This window comes from Pseudochaenichthys georgianus, chromosome 7, assembly GCF_902827115.2.
Source record: "Pseudochaenichthys georgianus chromosome 7, fPseGeo1.2, whole genome shotgun sequence".
NCBI lineage: Eukaryota > Metazoa > Chordata > Actinopteri > Perciformes > Channichthyidae > Pseudochaenichthys > Pseudochaenichthys georgianus.
Window position 1 is genome coordinate 38,736,540 of NC_047509.1, and position 19,546 is coordinate 38,756,085.

Below are 19,546 nucleotides of genomic sequence, written 5' to 3' on the forward strand. Positions count from 1 at the left end.
TTTTGGAAAATGTTTCTGAAATATTCTTCAATCAGTAACTTATTAATTTATTGAGGGAGGCCCCGGTTATTATTAAGAATGAGAAACTAAGCCTGCATAGAGACACCTTAATAACTACATTTTGTCCTTGATTGTTTGTATTGTATTTTGTCATACATACCCAATTAAAATGCATAGATTATAGACACTGTTTATATATGTTGAACTGATCAATTTCTGCATTTCTGTTCATAGAAAGTAAGGATGTTTAATTATGTGTCAGTCAGAAAGAGAGAAATGTTCAACAAACACAACCTTCTTCTCGTCATTGAGGCCACAAATTGAGACTGTAGATGCGTGGACTTAAAAAACTAGTCTTTATTTGAAATGATGTCCTGCTGATCAGCGTCGGACTGCGAACACGAGGAACGGCAGTCTCTCATTCTGCCAGTGGTTCACAGATAGCAGCAACATACTGTAGCCATACAGTAATTCACACATTGTTTAAAACCACACTGACACAGGACATAAAACACACAGTGCAACTTTCACATCTGACATTTCCTATCAACTCCCCTATGTACACCCGGCCCCCCCGCCCAGAGCTAGTGTTTCTTTGCCTTCTCCTTTTTCTTCTTCTCCTGGTATTCGAGGATCTTTTTGTTAAATATTCCTAAAGGACAAAAGACAGGAGCTGGAGTTAGTGCACTGTAAATACATTTCAGCGAGACGACTCAGTAACACGATGGTCAATTATAATAATAATATATAATAATACATTTTATTTTTAGGCGCCTTTCATGACACCCAAGGACACCGTACGATTTATAAAAAAAAAAAAAAAAAAAAAAACTAAATTAAAACTAAATAAAATAAAAGCTAATAGGCAACAGAACAAGATAAAAACACAAACAGGAAATCATGGAGGAGACAGTCAAGTGGACACAAATGAAACTATATAATAATAATATATATATAATATATATATATAATGGGGAGCACTACAGTGAGGAAGCAGATCTGAACAGGTGGATGCAGGTGAATTATGTGCATGCTATGAGTAGAAGAGAATGTACCGGAAATGTAATTCATTATATACAATTAACGATAAAGTGGAGTGGATGTGATGCAGCTGATAGTGTGTGATGCACCTTATTGTTCAAATCCTGTAGTGTCTTTGAGATGACAGAGGATACCAACTGTGACATGTATTCTTGTGTGTGGTGCAACCTCAGGATTTCCAAACTTCATAAAACAAAATGGAGGCAGCCCTTATTTCGTCATATGGCCCCACCCAAGTCGTGTGTCAATCACAACGTTGACTTTGTCCCCTCACAGAGAGACAGCAACATGTCTTCTTTACCAGCTGTTTTGCCGCCATTTGTTTTCCAGATGTGAGCAGAACTCTCTTTGTGCACGGCATTGTGGGACAACAGTCTACACCACTAGCACACTCAAATGTGGAAGGCCTGGGGAGTTATAGATTACATGTAACGGTATTACATAATCAGGTAAAACACAAAAGTTAACTGCATTCCCTAAAGATGTAATCAGATTACTGTTGCATTTCAATTACAATGTTAATACAACCTAAAGATATCATGGTGTTTGTTGTAAAGGACCAGATGTTCTCTCTTCTCTGCGAGCTGGAATGTTCTGTAGGATAATACTTTAAGTGTGAATCGATACGCCTACATCTGCTTTATGGTTTCACTTTCGGAATATGCTTCATGAAAGTCAGCTTTTCCTCTCAATACAATGAGACTTGATGTCTTCTTTTATAAGGTCACATTGTTCTGTCTTACATAATACTACACTTCAGTATAAAAACATCTTGATGATATCCAAACATAAAGTAATCAGGTTACAATACCCCTGTTTTGATTAGGTTACTGAATACATTATTGTTCAACACTTTTTTACTGGTCTGATACATAACTATTGGACTGATTCTCGTGTGTGTGTGTGTGTGTGTGTGTGTCACCTTGCTGCGGTCCAGGCTGCTGCTGCTCCACCTCCTGGATGAACAGGTCGAACATCTGCGTCTGGAGGAACAACTTGACGAAGTGTCGTGTCGTTTTGGAATCGATGGCCTTGTAGAAGCTTCTCTTTTCAAACACCCCCGGCCCCCCGCCGCGACTGTGCTTCACGTAGGCTCTGAAGTGGCCCACTGTTTTCACAAAGAAGAGCAGGAAGGCTTCCGACACCACCCGGTTCAACTCCTCCACCGCTGAAGCAAAGCACAACAAACATTCGGGGATGATGGAGCCATCGCTCTGTTTCTAACGGACACGCCGGTGTTTGATTTCTGCCACTCACTTGATGCTTTTCGTCTGGCGCCAAGAGCCTCTAGGATTTCACTCTTGAGCTTCGGGGGCAGAATAGAGCTTTCATCCCCAACCTGGAAAAGGAAGGTAATACACACATGTTTAACTTTGACTAAATGGTTGTTTCTTGTGAATCTGCAAAGAAACGGCCACTAAAAGCTGATGTTGTAGACACTTACTGAAGCAATGAAGGTCTCCTTCTTATTGTCAGACAAGTCGACCACCAGCAGCTGTCACAACAAGAATACGAATGAATCTTTTTGCAATGGAAGTAACACTTTGATTATTAAAGACGTTTCTTCTCCATGTGGACTCACGTCAGTCTGGTCGGTGACCAGGTCCAGCAGATGCTTCTGGACTCCCAGCAGGTAGGGCGTGGGGGCCATCACCACGTCGATCAGGATCTCAGGAACAATGGAGATCATGGTGTGCTGCCAGGTGAAGGGGTACAGGAGGGCGGCCACAGCATGTATGATTTGTGATAATGTGCTGCAGAGAGATCAGGTCATACATTCAGTCAGGAGAGGTGTCAGAGGGAAGGGGCTGCCAGGCTGGCGCTCAGGAGCAGTTGGGGGTTCAGTGCCTTGCTCAAGGGCACCTGGCTAGTACCAGTCCACATGCTGTGTTTTGGTCCAATGGCAGATTGAACCGGCGACCCCTCGGTTCCCAAGACTGAGCGCCTGCCGCCCCGATACAGACACGTTTCTGTTATATGCTAATGAATATTGAGGGCTTGGTTTACTTTATGACATAATTGATATTTAATACGTTATAAATTGTAGCAGCCTACATTTGTTATTTGAAATATCCAATTTAAAACATGATGAATTGTGTATTTTTTACTCCGTTTTATAATCAATGAACTGCCTTTTTATGCTTTGTGTTAAGTACACGGATTTATTATTATACTTTGTTATGAGAGGTCAATATGGAGAGGCCAGAGCGATACTCCTTTTCCTCATGTATCCTTATAAGGGCATGCACACAGAGCTGAGCTCCCGGTTGAGCAGCTACACAGTTTCTTAGTACATCAGTCATTTTGCTGAAGCATTTCATTTCATTTTGTAGTTATAGCCACTGCCAGCTATTGGGGCTGTTGTATACGAGATAGTTGGCATTCAGATTAAACCGGATTCTCTTCTCTTTGGTTTGGACTGCATCACAACATCATAACTGGAGACTCAAGGCAGGCTTCGTGTTTGGAGTTTGGATTGCCTCTAGAGTACATTTGTTTTGCCAATTTTTTAAGTGACTCATCATAATCTTTGTAAACAGATATCTGTATGCAACATTCTGGTGTCCGTGTGTAGTCTGAGTAATTACTGACCAATCATGTTCTATGGGGTTTGGTTGAATGCAGGTAAAGAGTCTTTGTGGAGAGCAAATGCATTCTGGGAACACATTGGCTATTGCTTGACAATGCTTTGTTCCCCCTTTTAAAAAAAAAAGATATTTTCAGGCAGTATCAGTTCCTTAATTTAAGATGCAGCGTTTAAAGATAGAAGCAAGTCATCAGTCCTAGGCCAGATTCAAACCCCAGACTTCTGAACGGGGACTGAGCCCCAGGACGAGGGCTTTGTTTGTTTTTCATGATTTAGAATAAGCTGGTAAACGGACTACAATCTGGTTGTACAATTCGTCTCTTAGCTTGTACTCCAGTCCTGCGTCTAACGTGTCTCGAGAGCTGGACTTTCGGTACACACACTATGATTGATGAACTGATAATGTCCTCGTGGAATCTACATCTATGAGTGTGTCGTACCCCAGTTCCTCAGCGATGAAAACGATCCGTCTCTCCAGGACGGCGGCAGCGAACACCAGCAGCACCTCCTCGTCCGTCAGGCAGTCGAAGAGCGTGGCGAAGTTGACGTGCTCCAGCCAGGAGTCCAGCGGGCGCGTCAGACTGATGATCTGGGGGAGAGGCACATCTGTCACACACATGCAAACATCACCCACCACCTCTGAGGGTGCTCACTTAGCCCTGAAATAAGGGTTCAAATGCAGCTATTGCTTTTCAGAATTATCATAATATGAATGCCTTCGTGAAGACAGCCAGAGTGTGTCCTTCCTCCGGCCTGAGGGACGCCCAACGAAAATACAGCAGCATCAGTGACAGCGGGAGATGATGGAATGCGGCCCGACGGGGGAGGTGTGAGGTTTCAGCTTTGAGCTAAAGGTTAGGTGATGCAGGACAGGTCCAGACACCACGGAAGCACATCCACATGGAGGACCTCACTACTACATTCTCACTTTACGTTACATCACACGTCACTTGGTAGACGCTTTTATCCAAAGCGACTTGCATACTCAATACTGAGGGCAATCCCCACAAGAGCCACTTGGGGTGAAGTGTCTCAGGGACACAACGACATGCTGACTGCAGTGGGGTTTGAACCTGTGACCCCTGATCCGAACACCAACGCACAACCCACTGCACCACACGCCTCCCTACGCCACTTTTAAAGAGCATGTTCACATTTTAACTACATTTTTACAATTTTCAGAGAAATTGAGTCTGCTTACATGAACATTCATATACTGTTTAAGATCTATTTTTTTTAAAGAAAAACATGATCATAACAACACCGAAACTCAGATAAGCTCTTGAACCCCGTTCATGAGAGCCTGCATATGCTAGGTGGAGTACTGCCACAGAAACCTGACACTGGTGCATGTGCACACCTCACCTCGGCTACTGAGCACCGCCGAACAGCTGAGCGCGTGGATTAAGCAGGTGACGTCACAGAGTGTGAGGTCGGGTGGAGAGACCTCGTATTGATCCTGTGCTGCAGGAATGACTAATACAATCCAGAAACGAGTCAGCATTTTACCACTTCCTGTTCCCTCGTCTCAAAGTCACGGTTTTCTTTTACGTGTTTTTGGATGGATGTCTGAAATAAGGTCTGTAGTAACACAAGCTGAAGAGATTTTGTTCTACCACATCAAATATGTCAGGAAATACCCCACACGCGAATGTCTGAAGCTTTTATCTTTGTCTTTCATGAATGGAGTGGCGCAGTGGGCTGTGCGTTGATCATCAGATCAAGGGGGCGTTGGGGAAGTCCAGTTCCAAATCTTATTTTCTGGCACGTTAGATTCTGTTTTGAATGTATAGGTTTTATGGAAATATACTTCTTTTATAATACCTCTATTCCCTTAGTAATAGAATAGGTAATAGCCTTGGAATAATCACTTAATCACCAAGAGAGGTTTTTGTGTTTCTGTTTGTGGGGTGAAGATCTGGAACTATTTGAGTGAGGAGCTGAAGGGATGTCCAAACATCAAACTATTCAAAAAGAGGTATAACAAAGGGATTTAACTGCTAAACCATAACTGTTTATATTCTTGTTTTGTATTCTATTTATGAATTTGTGTTTGTATGAATTTGTGTATGTACATATGTATATATATATAAATATATAGGGACCAGTATACTTGCCTGTATATATTATTATGAATGATTATATAAATTATTCAAGGTTAAAGTATACATTGATATTGTATGTTAACATATATTAAGATGTTTTTAAAAAGGGAGAAGGGGTCGGATTAAATAAGTGTAAACTTCTTCCGACCCCTTTTCGGACGTGTAATTAGCTAAAGCTTTGTTGTTTATTGATATCAGACAACGATACTACAGATTATTCAATTATTAATTCAATATTTAGTTTTGTTATTGCATTCATTTGTATAGTACTGTATCATGTCTGTATCATCTTTTGTTTCATTTGTATTTTCTTTGGTTTTACACGCTCGAAAAAAATAAACTAAACTAAACTAAACTATTACCAATTGTAATATAAAATACAGGTCAAAAAGGAACATTTCATTCCTTAATATGTACATACATTTTTTTTCACCTTTTCAAAAAAAGGGTAAAAAGGGGAGGGGGGGTGTTTGTCTGACCTCAGTGCCCGACTCTGGAATGAAGCTCTTAATCTCCACAGTGTGTCCTGGGGCTGGGAAGGGAGCCTCCCTCAGCTTCTGCATGAACGGGTAGATCATGGCTGTGGAGATCTGCCGCCGCTTCTCCACCTCCTCTAATATCTGTACACACACACACACACACACACACACACACACACACACACACACACACACACACACACACACACACACACACACACACACACACACACACACACACACACACACACACACCACACACACACACACACACACACACACACACACACACACACACACACACACACACACACACACACACCACACACACACACACACACACACACACACACACACACACACACACACACACACACACACACACACACACACACACACAAATTAATTACCGCCGTTAACGCGATAATTTTGACAGCATTAATATATATATATATATATATATACACACACACACTGTATATATAGCTTATCTGGTTGTCCCATTTCACATGTCTCCATTATGACTTATCATGGTGCTTATATTTTTACTTCAACTTGTAAGTGAATAAGTTGGTGATGATTCCACTACGTAGTTTGGCGAGTTGCCATATCCCAAAGTCTTAATAACAAGTACTGAAGCTGTCACTATATGCAACTGTTGATGAAGGGCAGAACACTGAAAACACACTATTCAGAATGAGAAGGCTAGGCCACGAGTACAACACACCAAGTTCCCTGTTTAGATGACAGCTTTTATTATATATATTTTGGAAAGTCAGAATGTCTAAAGAGAAGCACAGTTGAAAGATTTCCCAGCTTATGAATGTTCATTTGAACGCACCTTGGAGAAGAGGCCAAAACAAGCCAGGGTGCTGATGATGCAGTACGCCTCCGGGGGGCGGGCTCCTCTCCCTCCGGGCTGCGAGTGGAAGCAGAGGATATTTAGTGAACACTGGAGAATGAGAAACCGAAGATGGAGACACAGGAGAGAAACCTTCACGGGCTCACTGACCAGTAACCTCCTGCAGTATCCATTCCTCCGGCTGCCGTCGATCTCCGTCAGGACGAAGGAGAACGTCTCACTGGAACACACAGAGAGCGACCGTGAACAATGACCTGAAACATGGATGCATGTGATCACGGGGAAAAAACGTAGACGGGGGACGGGGGGAGCTGTACCTGGGGTATTCTGTCAGAGGAGCCCAGTTGATGCCCTCTGGGAAACAGAAGAGAGTGATGGCCTTCAGCGTCTTCTCCTCCTCCTCCTTCTGGTATTTAGCCATCCCATCTTTCTGAAAGTACACCTCTGTTCTTTAACACATAATATGCTTTCTTTGTTGCACTGATTTAAGATGAGTATGTTCATTTGGAACTTTTTAAAAATAAACCATGTCCTTTGAAGGGGACACAAGGGCATCTTCCATACATGAGAGAACTGAGTGAATACTTAACTCACCAGATGATATTACATTGAAATGAAAAGGCTTTACTCGTATCATCGTGACCTCATCAGGCCTCTGTGTTCCACCCTCAGACTGACCTTGGGGAACTGGTAGGTGATCTGAGGTTCGTAGCTGCTGCCGTCTTTGGTCTTCTTGAGGCTGACCACCACCAGGTACTCGAAGAAGTACTGCCCACTGACGTAGCGGTGCTGCCGGGACGAGTTTTCAGCCTCCGGGCCCGGCAGCTCTGCAGGCTCAGAGTCTTTGAATCCTGCACAGAATGAAGAAAGACATTGTGCTTCAGCATGCAGGGTACCACTGGGATCCAGGTGGGGAGGTCTGCAGCGCCATGCACCGCTGCACGCTGTGGCGGTTCACTCCCTGCCGCGGAGATTAGGGTTAGGTTATGATTGACGGAAATGATCAAAAACACCCCAATACAAGACAATAAAGAACTATAGTTTATCTTAATTAAGGGAAGAAACACTACTCTTCCACTTGCAGCCATTAAGTGGTTATATATCCCTTTAAATTATCTCTCCAACTTAAGTCATAACATCCAACATGTTGGTCTAAATCAGGGGTCGGCAACCCGCGCCCTCTGCTCTGGCTCCCTCGAGCTTAGACAAAAATAAGAAGGAAATAAAATAAAAGTATTTGTAGGACTATTTATATTTTGTTGCACGGTTGAAAATGTTTCGTATCTTGTATTTTGAGGTGATACTGTGACACACAAAAAATAAAAAAAACCGTTTTAATTAGGTCAACTGAAATATGCGTCACATCCTGCTGCGGTCCTTTTCAGCAGGCGAATAACCTGACCCCCGGCTCGATGAGCGAACTATGGGTAAATCAAAGAAAATAAAAGTATGGGAGGAACGCAGAGGGTTTAGTTCTGCGTGGACAGAGTTATCTGCTTAACGATGCTGGTTTACGGGATGTTTGATATGTGGAGAGAAGTTGAAGGTGCTGCAGCCTTTACGTATGGAGGAACAACACGGGAGAGGAAGACAGCTGACGACCTTCAGTCATCATTCAATCACTTAACTCTTTTTAGGGTGCAGCTATATGTTTTATTTATTTCAAAGTGAGCCCATTTGAATTATATTCATTTTCTTCACATTTCTCTCCAGGTCCTGTGTTGATTTATTTTAAAGTAGGCCTGTGTATTTTTTTTTAATTCTCCTTATAAGAGTTGTTTGTTTATTATTAGAGGTTAACAGTTTTATATAATACATAATAAATGCAAAAAAACGAGTTTTTGTCTATGATATAACAATACAACTTTATAAGCTATCAAGCTATCAAATATGTGTTGCGGCTCCAGACAAAAGAAATTGGTGGAAAAGGGGGCAAAATGGCTCTTTTGGTCCAAAAGGCTAAATGGTAACTAAGGCAAACAATGAAAAAGAAAAAAAGAGCATTAACTGTTTGATTGAATCGTCTAACTGCCATAACTGTCAACCAGTCTGTATGGATGCTCATAGAAAGTGCTTATGAAGTGTAATGTAATCATGTGGTTGTTAGAATGAAATGAATACTATAATAAGGTCGTATTTTGAAAGTCTGATTTCTATAGATCCACTATGCTGAATGCTGAATAAAGTGATGTTATATGTATCCTCTCTGCAGATGGAACCTCTCCTTCTGCTCATAGAGTTGTTTACAGAGTACATGTTTGCCTCCAGGCCCAGACGTCTCTCCTGCTTTGTGCAGTCTCCTTCACTGCCGGCCTGTTCACGTGTTGGCTGCTGCATTCCTCTCTTTTTGTCTAAAATAAAAGCACAGCAGCGGGGTTTCTCTTCTCAGGCTGGCAGCTTTGTGTGTGTGTGTGTGTGTGTGAGGCCTGCTGCTGCCACTCCCCCCACACTCACAGGACATGCACACATACTCAGTGAGCTGGTGTTTAACGATGGTCAGGAGGCGTGGTTTGCCTCCAGTTGAAAAACCTGTTCCTCCAAATTGAGTGTTGTGTGGTCGCTAATACTCAGTTGAGGAACAAAATAATATGGTAAAAACTATACAGCAGCAACCATTGACTTTTGCTAATGCTGCTGTTTTAACCACTCCCTGTAAAGGAAATAAACAGATAGTTAATCTGCAATGCGGGCTGTAAACAACTTGTGCTTCACTGCCACTCAACCTTAAGGTGCTTCCAGGGGGAGAACATGTTGGAGGCAGGGGGCCGGCAGAGGAACGGAACAGGGGTCTTCCACCTGACGTAGACCCATCTCGTCTTTGCTGGAATGAAAGCCTGTTCAGCTGTGTCCACTCTGTTCTTCAGAACCCCGAGATGACTCATACATACGAGCCCTAAGGTCCTCAGCAGCAGGATTTAAAATAATTGCTAAAGTCCGCCAAAATAAAATGGGTTTTATCCACTGCAGTCGCACACTTTGGAGCACCCTACGAGGGAATATTAGAGAGGCAAACTCATGATGCATAAAGGTTTTGACTTCCAACTCAACTGGTGGGGACGGGGAGTTATAATCTCTATCGTTCCTGACTCAAACAGCGTCCCTACATAGTCATGTCATCGATATATACTTTGTATATAGGTGATTAAAGTTATTTGAGCTAAGCCTAAACATGTACAATGTTCACACGTCACATGTCGGATCCTTTTAACACACGTTTTTTTACTGTCCAAAAGTAGGTGTTTAGGAGGGCAATGCTTAATCATGACCGCTGATTAAGATATGTACAGTGTTGTAAAATCATCTCTTCAGTGTGATCACTCAGCCAATAGCAGACCCCGGAGGATATCAACACTTCTCGCTGTGTCTAAAATAACTCCTTATTTTATTTATGGAAAACCATATTTACTGACCAACATTTCATTTTGTTTTGCTCCGTGGTAACCCCATTTGTGTAGACAAATTGAGTTCACATTCATTGGAGGCAGAAATGGCCTTCATGCAGTCAGTGAGGATGCAAAGGTTCATTCTGAGGTCCTCTGAAGTCTCTAGTTACTGGTCACTGTTAAACACCGAGTGTCTGTTCTACAGGAAGTCACTTCAGACTCAGCCCAGTCTTTAATAAGACAACATAAAGACTCACCTGTAACCTTATCTGAGTATCAATATATAACGTTATGTAACCTGATTACTTTACGGTGCTTTTGGATTACCTCAATGTGTGAATAATGTAACCGTAGGAAAGAAGAAACTAAGACATTTAGTTTGAAAAGCGTGCCCTCTGCGGAGAGATTTTATTCAACCTGCCTTTCATTAAGCATATTCAGTCACGTTGTTGTGTCTGATTACGTAATCCCACTTCATGTAGTGAGTTATTCCCCAAGCCTGCAAGTACGATCTCATATGAAGAACAGCTGTATATTACATCGAGACAAACACAGTTAGTGACGGAGAATAGTGAGTCAGTCGATACAAATGTCTCTGGGAAATATGTTTCCAGATATCACCTGCTCGAAGAGAGGAGAGGAACGTGTGCTGTGATTGGTCTCTGAGTAAAGCTTCCACACAGCCTACTTCCTGTTCTGATCGTTTCTGCTATCATTAAGACTCTATATTTATAGCGGTGGTGGAATGTAACTAAGTACATTTACTCAAGTACTGAACTTGAGTACAATTTTGGTACTTGTACTTGCAAAGTAACTTTTACTCCTCTACTTACTTAGAGTAAGGTAACTCTATTTTTCAGCAGCTACTTTGCATGTGAAAATATCAACACAAGATGGAATGACGCTAATACATGATTATGTATTATTATAGGTTAAGCCACCCAGGAGTACATCAAGTCATTCAAATGAGCTTCACCAGACGCAACATTAAAGTGGTGAAAACATGAATCCATCAATAACTCAAACACAATAGTTTAAAAAATATGACTGACATTAGCAAAACTGCATAGTGATTACTTTGACTTGAGAAGCTTTAAATATATTTAGATGGCGATACTTTGACTTGAGACTTTGAATGCAGGACTTTTGAACACTGTGGTATTGCTATTCTTACTCAACTAACATATCTTCCTCCACCTCCAAAGTTCCATACAAAAATGTCCTAGTAAACTGCACAAACTAAGACACACATTCAATAGTCATACAGATGTTAACATTTGAAGGTTACGTTGTATATTTATGTTTTTATTTAGGATGATATATAGCTGTGTCCAGTCAGAAAAACACGTTTTGTATATAGACAGGGTGTCTGAAGATGTTGACAAAAATTGCCACTGAAGAATGTTTTTATTTTATTCTTGTTTCTATTTTTATGTCCTGTTGACATGAATGTTGAAAGCATCATGGTCAACGAATGATGCGCCTCATCCCTGAAGTATTCTGCTTAGTTGATGTGACTTTTTGTGAACTTGAATCAGGCTAAAAACAACACTTTAAGGTAGGAACTCAGTGCATGTTATGTATAATGATTGGTGGCGATTCAATGATAAATCAGGTTTATTTCACACTGGCTGTTTCCCATCATGTTGTGGCTATATGGTTCATGCTTTATCCGAGCAGCAGGAGCTTTACAAACAACTCTGATTTCTACACGATCACTTCAAAAAGCTTGTCTCCGAGTCTGCCTCAAAGTATGCTCAGTATGAACCTGCCTGGCCGGCCGGTTGGTTTGTTTACATGTGTGATGCTGTGGATAGTTCGATATCGTATAGGCGTCGCTGCGCCTATACTCATAGAAGCTGGGTCACAGTACGTAACCCAGCTTCCATGTAGTGTGTGTTTGTGCTAGAGAAGTAGCTGCAAAACTAAATAAAATAGTTCATGTCTGAGAATTTCAAAATAGCTAGAGTAGAATGTTTATTCGTTTTTATTATTAGACGGCTTAGTTGAATACTTGATTCTGCAGTCAGAAGTCCGACCGGTGGCAGTGTTTACAGACTGGTTCATGGAGAAGAAAAACAGAAAACCTTGATCAGTGCTGCCGTCATTTCAAGTTACGTTGCTGACGCCACATTCACATTCGTTGATACGCAGTGGAGCGCACTATTCTTTTCACAATACACTTTTTTATAAATTAAAAGGTGGGGTCGGTCATTTTGGAGAAACCAGCTTGAGTGCGCTAGAATTTGAAAATACACAGCCGGAAGAAATCTGCCACTTCCTTACATAAGCCCCTCCTCCAACACACACATGACCAATGAGAGCACGCGATAAGTTTGTGCACAGATGGAAGGCTGACAGGCAGGTAGGCCATCCAGTTATTTTAGCCGGGCCGAGGCAGATGATTGGTCGTGCTTTTTACAGTACCACGGCTTCCACAGATGACATGTTTTAATGGATTTTTTGTCAAAGCACTTCAGATATTCATTGCTATCGGATGTTAAGAGCATTCCATGGAATATAACAAAAAGTGTATCTCGAGCCGGTTTCTCAAACTTACCTACCCCACCTTGAAGTCGTTTTAAACCTATTTTCTGAGGCAAGACGTTGGTTTATTTAGTATGTAGGGTCATGCTCATCCCGTCTGTGTTGTTTTTTCATTAATGTCCGCCGTGCTGCACATTAACCCGTAACTAACTTAACTAACACTACCTCTGAACGGTAGAGACTCCAGCAGTTGACAGTTTCTCTGTGTACTCTTATCTACCACTGTATTTGTGGATCATAGTGGGTCAGGGAAAATGTAAAACCAGAAGCTATTTCACAAAGTGTTTGACGTGTTGTTATCGCCTTTATTCCTGCAGGGAGAGCTGAGCGTTTGGCACACCGGCCTCCACCTGACAGCTGGCTTTGGGGATGTGAAACAGAGTCTGCAGGACCGCACTGTGGGTAAGTTCTGCAAATGCATTTTCTATAGTAACACAGCTGGGATCCCTTTTCTGTGGGCGGATCTATTTCATAAGTCTGGCATCAACAGTAAGTGTTAAAGGAATTAAGTCTAATTTAATATAGTATAAGTTTGATACTGAGAATAATAACTTGGGAGTGGAGGTGCGCCTCGCTCGTTGGTAATACAATCTGCAGAAACTTCCTTTGTTTGTAGCACAGGTGCATTCTTTCCATTTTGTTTTTCACTGACAACAAAAACAAACTGTAAGCTTCCTACTCTGTACTGTGGTGCGAATGACTACGGTTAACCATCAAAACCAAACAGCTTGTGGCACGATAAAGGGAATTGAGGAGCTAAATGAAAAATGCTCCAGCAGTTCTCTGATCACAGCAACTGTCTCTTCAGTATATGCTCGACACTCCAGTTTCTGTTCTGACTTCGCACTAAGGTGACAGTGAAGAAGAAGTACAGGGGATTATTTTCTAATGTAACACTCACCATCTCTTTTGTGTCTGCGGAAGGACGACCACATGGCACTTATCCTCTTGAGGGCCCCCGGTCGTCCAGCGTCATCTTCACCTGACGGGATGGCAGCTGCAGAAAGAGAAGCAGAAGCTGCTCAATAATAACATTAGAACAACATTCACTTCCTCTGAGCGTTTAAAGGCCAAGCCTCGTAATATTAATGTTTTTATTTCTGCTCAGGTTGGAGTAAAGCGACCTGAGTTCAAATGATGCAGAACAGCATCTTGATCAAACATGGAGTAGTGGATTTTGCTGCAGAAATAAGAATTGCCGATGTTTATATTGGTCATCAGACTCGAACAGGTGCTCTCCTCTTCAAGTCGTTAAGACTTATGAGACGTAAAATGGCAAATACTATAATGAACCCTTTATTTGACTATCCAATGCAACATGTTTAAAGAAAATATACTCACAGTCAAAAGAAAATAGAATGATTGAGAATGGAAACACTGTTTCCCCAACTGCTGTACCTATTGTTTCTCAGAAACATCAATGATGATATTACCTTTGGGCTGCTCACCCAGGAAAAAGAGAATAACACATTTTATCAAGTAACTTAACAGATCTTCCACAGACTACCTCTGACATTTAAAAACCATGCTTGCTAAATGCTGTACATGCATCACAACAAAAATAATAGTGTAATGTTCTCTTGGTTTCAACTTGTACTTTCAACCAAAGAGGGGTGTAACACACATGTAGGGTTTAGGAAGAGGCAGCTGATAAATCCAGCACTCCTCCTCTCTGTAATATGAGTTTGTTTTCCATCACAAATGAAGAGAATCAATGAACAAGATGTATAAGGTGCAACATAACATTGAACAACTTCCTACGTTAAAATAAGAGTTTATTTATCTGCTAAAGCCCCTCTTACCTGTGGGGTTCCCCAAGGCTCTATCCTGGGCCCCATCCTCTTTGTACTGCCCAGAGGTTCAATTCTCATTAAACACAATATTCCCTTCCACTGCTACATCGAAGATGTACAGATCTATCTGCCTCTCAAAGCAAATGTCAAACACTCACTACAGCAGTTGATGGACTGCTTAATAGAGATCAAATCCTGGCTGAGCAAAAACGTCCTCACCCTCAACGAGAGCAAGACCGAGGTCATCTTTTTTGGACCCCAACCTCCAGCCTCTGCAGTTGATATTCTGGGCTCCCTCAATAAAAACATCCTCCCCTCTGTCATGAACCTTGGAGTGACCTTCAATAGCGCTTTTAGATTCGACAAGCAGGTCAGCACTGTAGTCAAGACCAGCTTTTTTTTTTTTTTTTTTATAAATAAGACTATTGGCCAAGACCAAGTCGTTTTTATCTTTTAAAGACCTAGAACGGGTTATTAACGCCTTTGTTACCTCGACACTGGACTATTGCAACGCTCTGTATGTGGGTATGGACCAGGCCTCAATTAGACGCCTGCAGCTAGTCCAAAACGCAGCTGCACGTCTTCTGACTGGCCACAAAAAGCGTGACCACATCACTCAAATTCTGGCCTCACTACACTGGCTTCCAATTCGGTTCAGAATTGATTTTAAAATCCTTTTATTTGTTTTCAAAGCCCTAAATGGGCTGGCTCCGGCTTATTTAGCAGAACTCCTCCATCACTACACCCCAGGCAGAGCCTTAAGGTCGGCTGACCAGCTGCTGCTGATAGTGCCTAAGACCAGGCTCAAAACCCGAGGGCACCGAGCTTTCGCAGCAGCTGGCCCCAGGCTCTGGAACACTCTGCCCCTCCATGTGAGGTCGGCCCAGACACTAGGGTTTTTTAAATCGACACTAAAAACACACTTCTTCTCCCTGGCCTTCTAGTCAGAGCGGAAAGTGACACCTGACTATTCTCTGTGTTTTTTATATTTCTGTTGTAAATTATCGGCTTTTATTGTGATTGTAGTAATGTGTTTTTATTACATGTACAGCACTTTGGCTCGACCAAAAATCGCTTTTAAATGTACTATATAAATAAAACTTGATTTGATTTGATATTTAGGATTTTCCTAGTACCTAAAAGTTGGATTTTATTATCTGATTTGTACTAGTGACATATAGGTGCCATGGAAAACCCTTCTTAACAAGAGTATTAATAGGTGTATGTTTTTCTTCATTTGAATAAAAGAGGCCCTTTTTAGCTTTTTGTGGTTTTCCCTCTCCTGTAGTGTGTTCTAAAGGTTTTCGTGCATGTAAACAGTTTGCAAAGGCTGAAATCCCTGGGAGTTTCTCTCCCCCCCCCCGCCTGAAACGGTCTCCATTGGCCTCCTTTGTTTACTTCCATAACATAGTGACATCACTATATACCACTTGCTATTCTATTGGCTAGTGCTCCAACACATTATACGTGATAAGGGGCGGGACATTTCTCGACACATTTCCAAGCAGTTAACCAATCACAATAGAGCCGGCCAGCTAACCAATCAGAGCAGACTGGGCTCTGGTTTCAGACAGAGGGTGAAAAGAGGTGCTGCAGCACAGGCAGTAGGAGAAAAATAAAGAGCTTTTTGAACATTAAAGCATGGAGACATGTCACAGTAGAGACACTAAATACTAATGTACACCTGAACATCAGCAGGAGAGGACTCTTTAAAGTAGAGACACTACATACTGATATACACCTGAACATCAGCAGGAGAGGACTCTTTAAAGTAGAGACACTACATACTGATATACACCTGAACATCAGCAGGAGAGGACTCTTTAAAGTAGAGACACTACATACTGATATACACCTGAACATCAGCAGGAGAGGACTCTTTAAAGTAGAGACACTACATATTGATATACACCTGAACATCAGCAGGAGAGGACTCTTTAAAGTAGAGACACTACATACTGATATACACCTGAACATCAGCAGGAGAGGACTCTTTAAAGTAGAGACACTACATACTGATATACACCTGAAAATGAGAAGCATAGGGCCTCTTTAAGTTTACATCTGTAATAAGAAGACATTGTGACTATTAGAGCTGCCCCCAAATAGTTGGCTAAACTTTAGTCGGCCCAAACAATACCTAGCTGTTTTAACCGCTGATGGACGGACCACTGCGTCCATGCGGTGCGTTGTGACTCTCACACATTTTCCGCGTGTAAGATTTTATTAATATTTCATAGGTTCATTATTACAGCTTTATTTTATATTATATATGTAGAACAACGTAACATATTATTATATTATAATAACTTTCTTCTCAACTCTTGAAACTGAAACCATTTTGTGAGAAAACTTTTATAAATAATATTCGTAATCATAATTTATCATAAACGTGCAAAGATTAGTCGACTAACAATATTTTTGCCTGAATTGACAACTATTGGTCGACTAACAAATCTTTAGTCGAGGGCAGCACTAGTGACTTTACAATGCAATACTACAGTAACTTCACTTTCTACTATGCTCCGTGAAAGAAAATGTCCCAACAATTTGGTTTATTACATGTATAACTATATGTATTATGTATATGTACAACCCTCATCAACAACGCAGGTCTTCTCTAATAATCTTCTGTGGATACTGATACTACATTATTACAGTGCTGAATCATTTGTTTACTTGAGACTCTGAGGAAAGAATGTTCATACTGCTGCATTCAGGTGCTGTGGGAAAAAACTGCTTCGTAAAGACAAATTCTGTCAAGGTTGTTTTTCAGATTTTAAATATTCAGCATTAGAAAAAAAGCATTTAAATACTCGAAAAGTGCAATTCATGTTGCGCATCAGTGTATTTGAATAAAATATAATATGTTTTTATATAATTATCTAATATGCTATATAATGTATATTATATATTTAATAAACTATTTGAAGAACTTTATTTATCTCAACTTTGTAAACCTTGAATTTTTAGAGACACATTGACAGACCTGTATTCTTCTATTCATTTTAGCCCATAGCAACGATTGTCGTATCGTGGAAAATTATACTGTGTCAATTGTATTTTCATATTAAATAAAGTATGTAAGTATTAAGTTATAGGATCTTATAGGATTTCCATGAGCGTGTACGGATGGAGGAGGAAGACGTGCAACACATCTCCCCCGCCAGAAGAACAGTCCACTAGCTGTTAGCTTAGCAGCTGCAAACGGAGTGTGTCTCTGTCCAAAGGTAACAAAATACACCAACAACACCTCTAAAGCTCACTAAATAAAACAATATATCTAATTTGTTAAATATAAACAAATGAAAAATTGGCTTTAGAGGGGGGCGTGTCCTGGACGGTTTCTTGGCACCAGGCAACCTCATGGTGACAACCAGACTTGGGGGAAATTACTGGTCTTCTGAGAAAGCAAATTTGGGAATTTCCCACAATCTATTGGACTATTCTTTTAAGTCTTCCCGTCTGAAATTAATTCATTTCGCCTTCATCTATTTGAACTAGACATTTTCGCTAAAGACCCAATGTTTGCAAAAAAACGCACCTTGCTGTTGGATATTTTTAAATACACTTTTGAAAGGTTTTGGAAGTCTTTATTGAGGTCTTTATTTTGTTACGAGGGCGGCTCCATTTTCACATAGCTCGTCAAACCGAAGTCATTCGGGCAAGTGTGCAAACAAACATTGCATTCCTACTTTGTAGAACAGAATATAACAAATAAAGAGAAATATATACATTTACCAAATTGTTTCTTCGCATTATAAGAATAAATACTTATTACAAGAATAACATATTTGTAAATCAACAAAATGAAAAAGGAAGAAACATTCCAGTTGTATACCAACAGAGAATTGAGTTCAACAGATTGGCCCGTTTATACAAACACAAGATGCAGATATCTGAGTCAGTATCAGCCCGATGCGGACACACACAGTTCAGGGTAAATATGGGTTGAAGGTGTGTCCTCATCAGGGACAATATTAGATCCTGTTGAAAGTGTTGAACTGTGTTAAAGGGAAGGTCGCCACACAGACACTGGAGCTCTGATCACAACTGAATCACAAACTGCATCTGTGTTAGTGTGGTTGTCACTTCAATGGGTGGTTCGCTGGCAGACATTTTGTCACATTTATGATCTACTTCATCTGTGTGTTTTAGTCAACAAACTGAGCAGATACTGTTCAGTACATGCAGAATATGTTGAACTTAATGCATCCAAGATTACATACAACTGGAGTAGACAATAAGCAGGTTTCACTTTCAGTCTGGCTCGGCTCCCCGGGTCCTGATAGCCTTTCACTGAAGTTAAAGTCTGCCATGTGAATCCTCTGTACAAGTACCAGGTGTTTGACCTGTGTCAATAGCAATGGCAGGGTTTCTCCACCCAGCAATTTGCAGTTGCACAACATTTGCAGTTGCGCAACATTTGCACTCAGTCAACTTCCAAATAACATATGCAACTTTATTAGATTGTAGAGTCATGTTTTACTCTTTTACTCGCTTTTCTGTTCAGACTCCATGCTACTGCCTAGCTGTGCTACTGCAGATCACCTGCGATGGGGGTGTAACTACAAGCCTCGCATGCCCTGAGGCTTGTGAACATGTTACAACACCATGCTTTCAATTCTAAAAGAAAAGTGATGGCGCAGTCACCAAGGACTAACTAAAACTGCTTCAATCCTGTTCATTTTCACTCTGAAAACCTGCAGATTTCAAATGTCATTGTATATGTTTATGTATATGTCCAGG

General features: G+C 41.1%; 1 protein-coding gene across 2 annotated transcripts in view; it reads right to left on the reverse strand.

Moving 5' to 3' along the window:
• Positions 1-337: 337 nt before the first annotated feature.
• LOC117449397 (DENN domain-containing protein 2D-like) overlaps positions 338-19,546 on the reverse strand; it is a 32,445-nt gene continuing 13,236 nt past the window's right edge. For both annotated transcript variants that reach the window (XM_034087051.1, XM_034087052.2), the window contains 12 exons: positions 13,906-14,001; positions 7,753-7,925; positions 7,392-7,504; positions 7,225-7,294; positions 7,054-7,131; positions 6,213-6,353; positions 4,069-4,217; positions 2,624-2,795; positions 2,486-2,536; positions 2,299-2,380; positions 1,964-2,209; positions 338-652 (listed from right to left, as the gene is read on the reverse strand). In XM_034087051.1, coding sequence (XP_033942942.1) covers positions 585-652; positions 1,964-2,209; positions 2,299-2,380; positions 2,486-2,536; positions 2,624-2,795; positions 4,069-4,217; positions 6,213-6,353; positions 7,054-7,131; positions 7,225-7,294; positions 7,392-7,504; positions 7,753-7,925; positions 13,906-14,001 — 1,439 coding nt within the window. In that variant the 3' untranslated portion in view covers positions 338-584. The remainder of the gene's footprint in view (positions 653-1,963; positions 2,210-2,298; positions 2,381-2,485; positions 2,537-2,623; positions 2,796-4,068; positions 4,218-6,212; positions 6,354-7,053; positions 7,132-7,224; positions 7,295-7,391; positions 7,505-7,752; positions 7,926-13,905; positions 14,002-19,546) is intronic.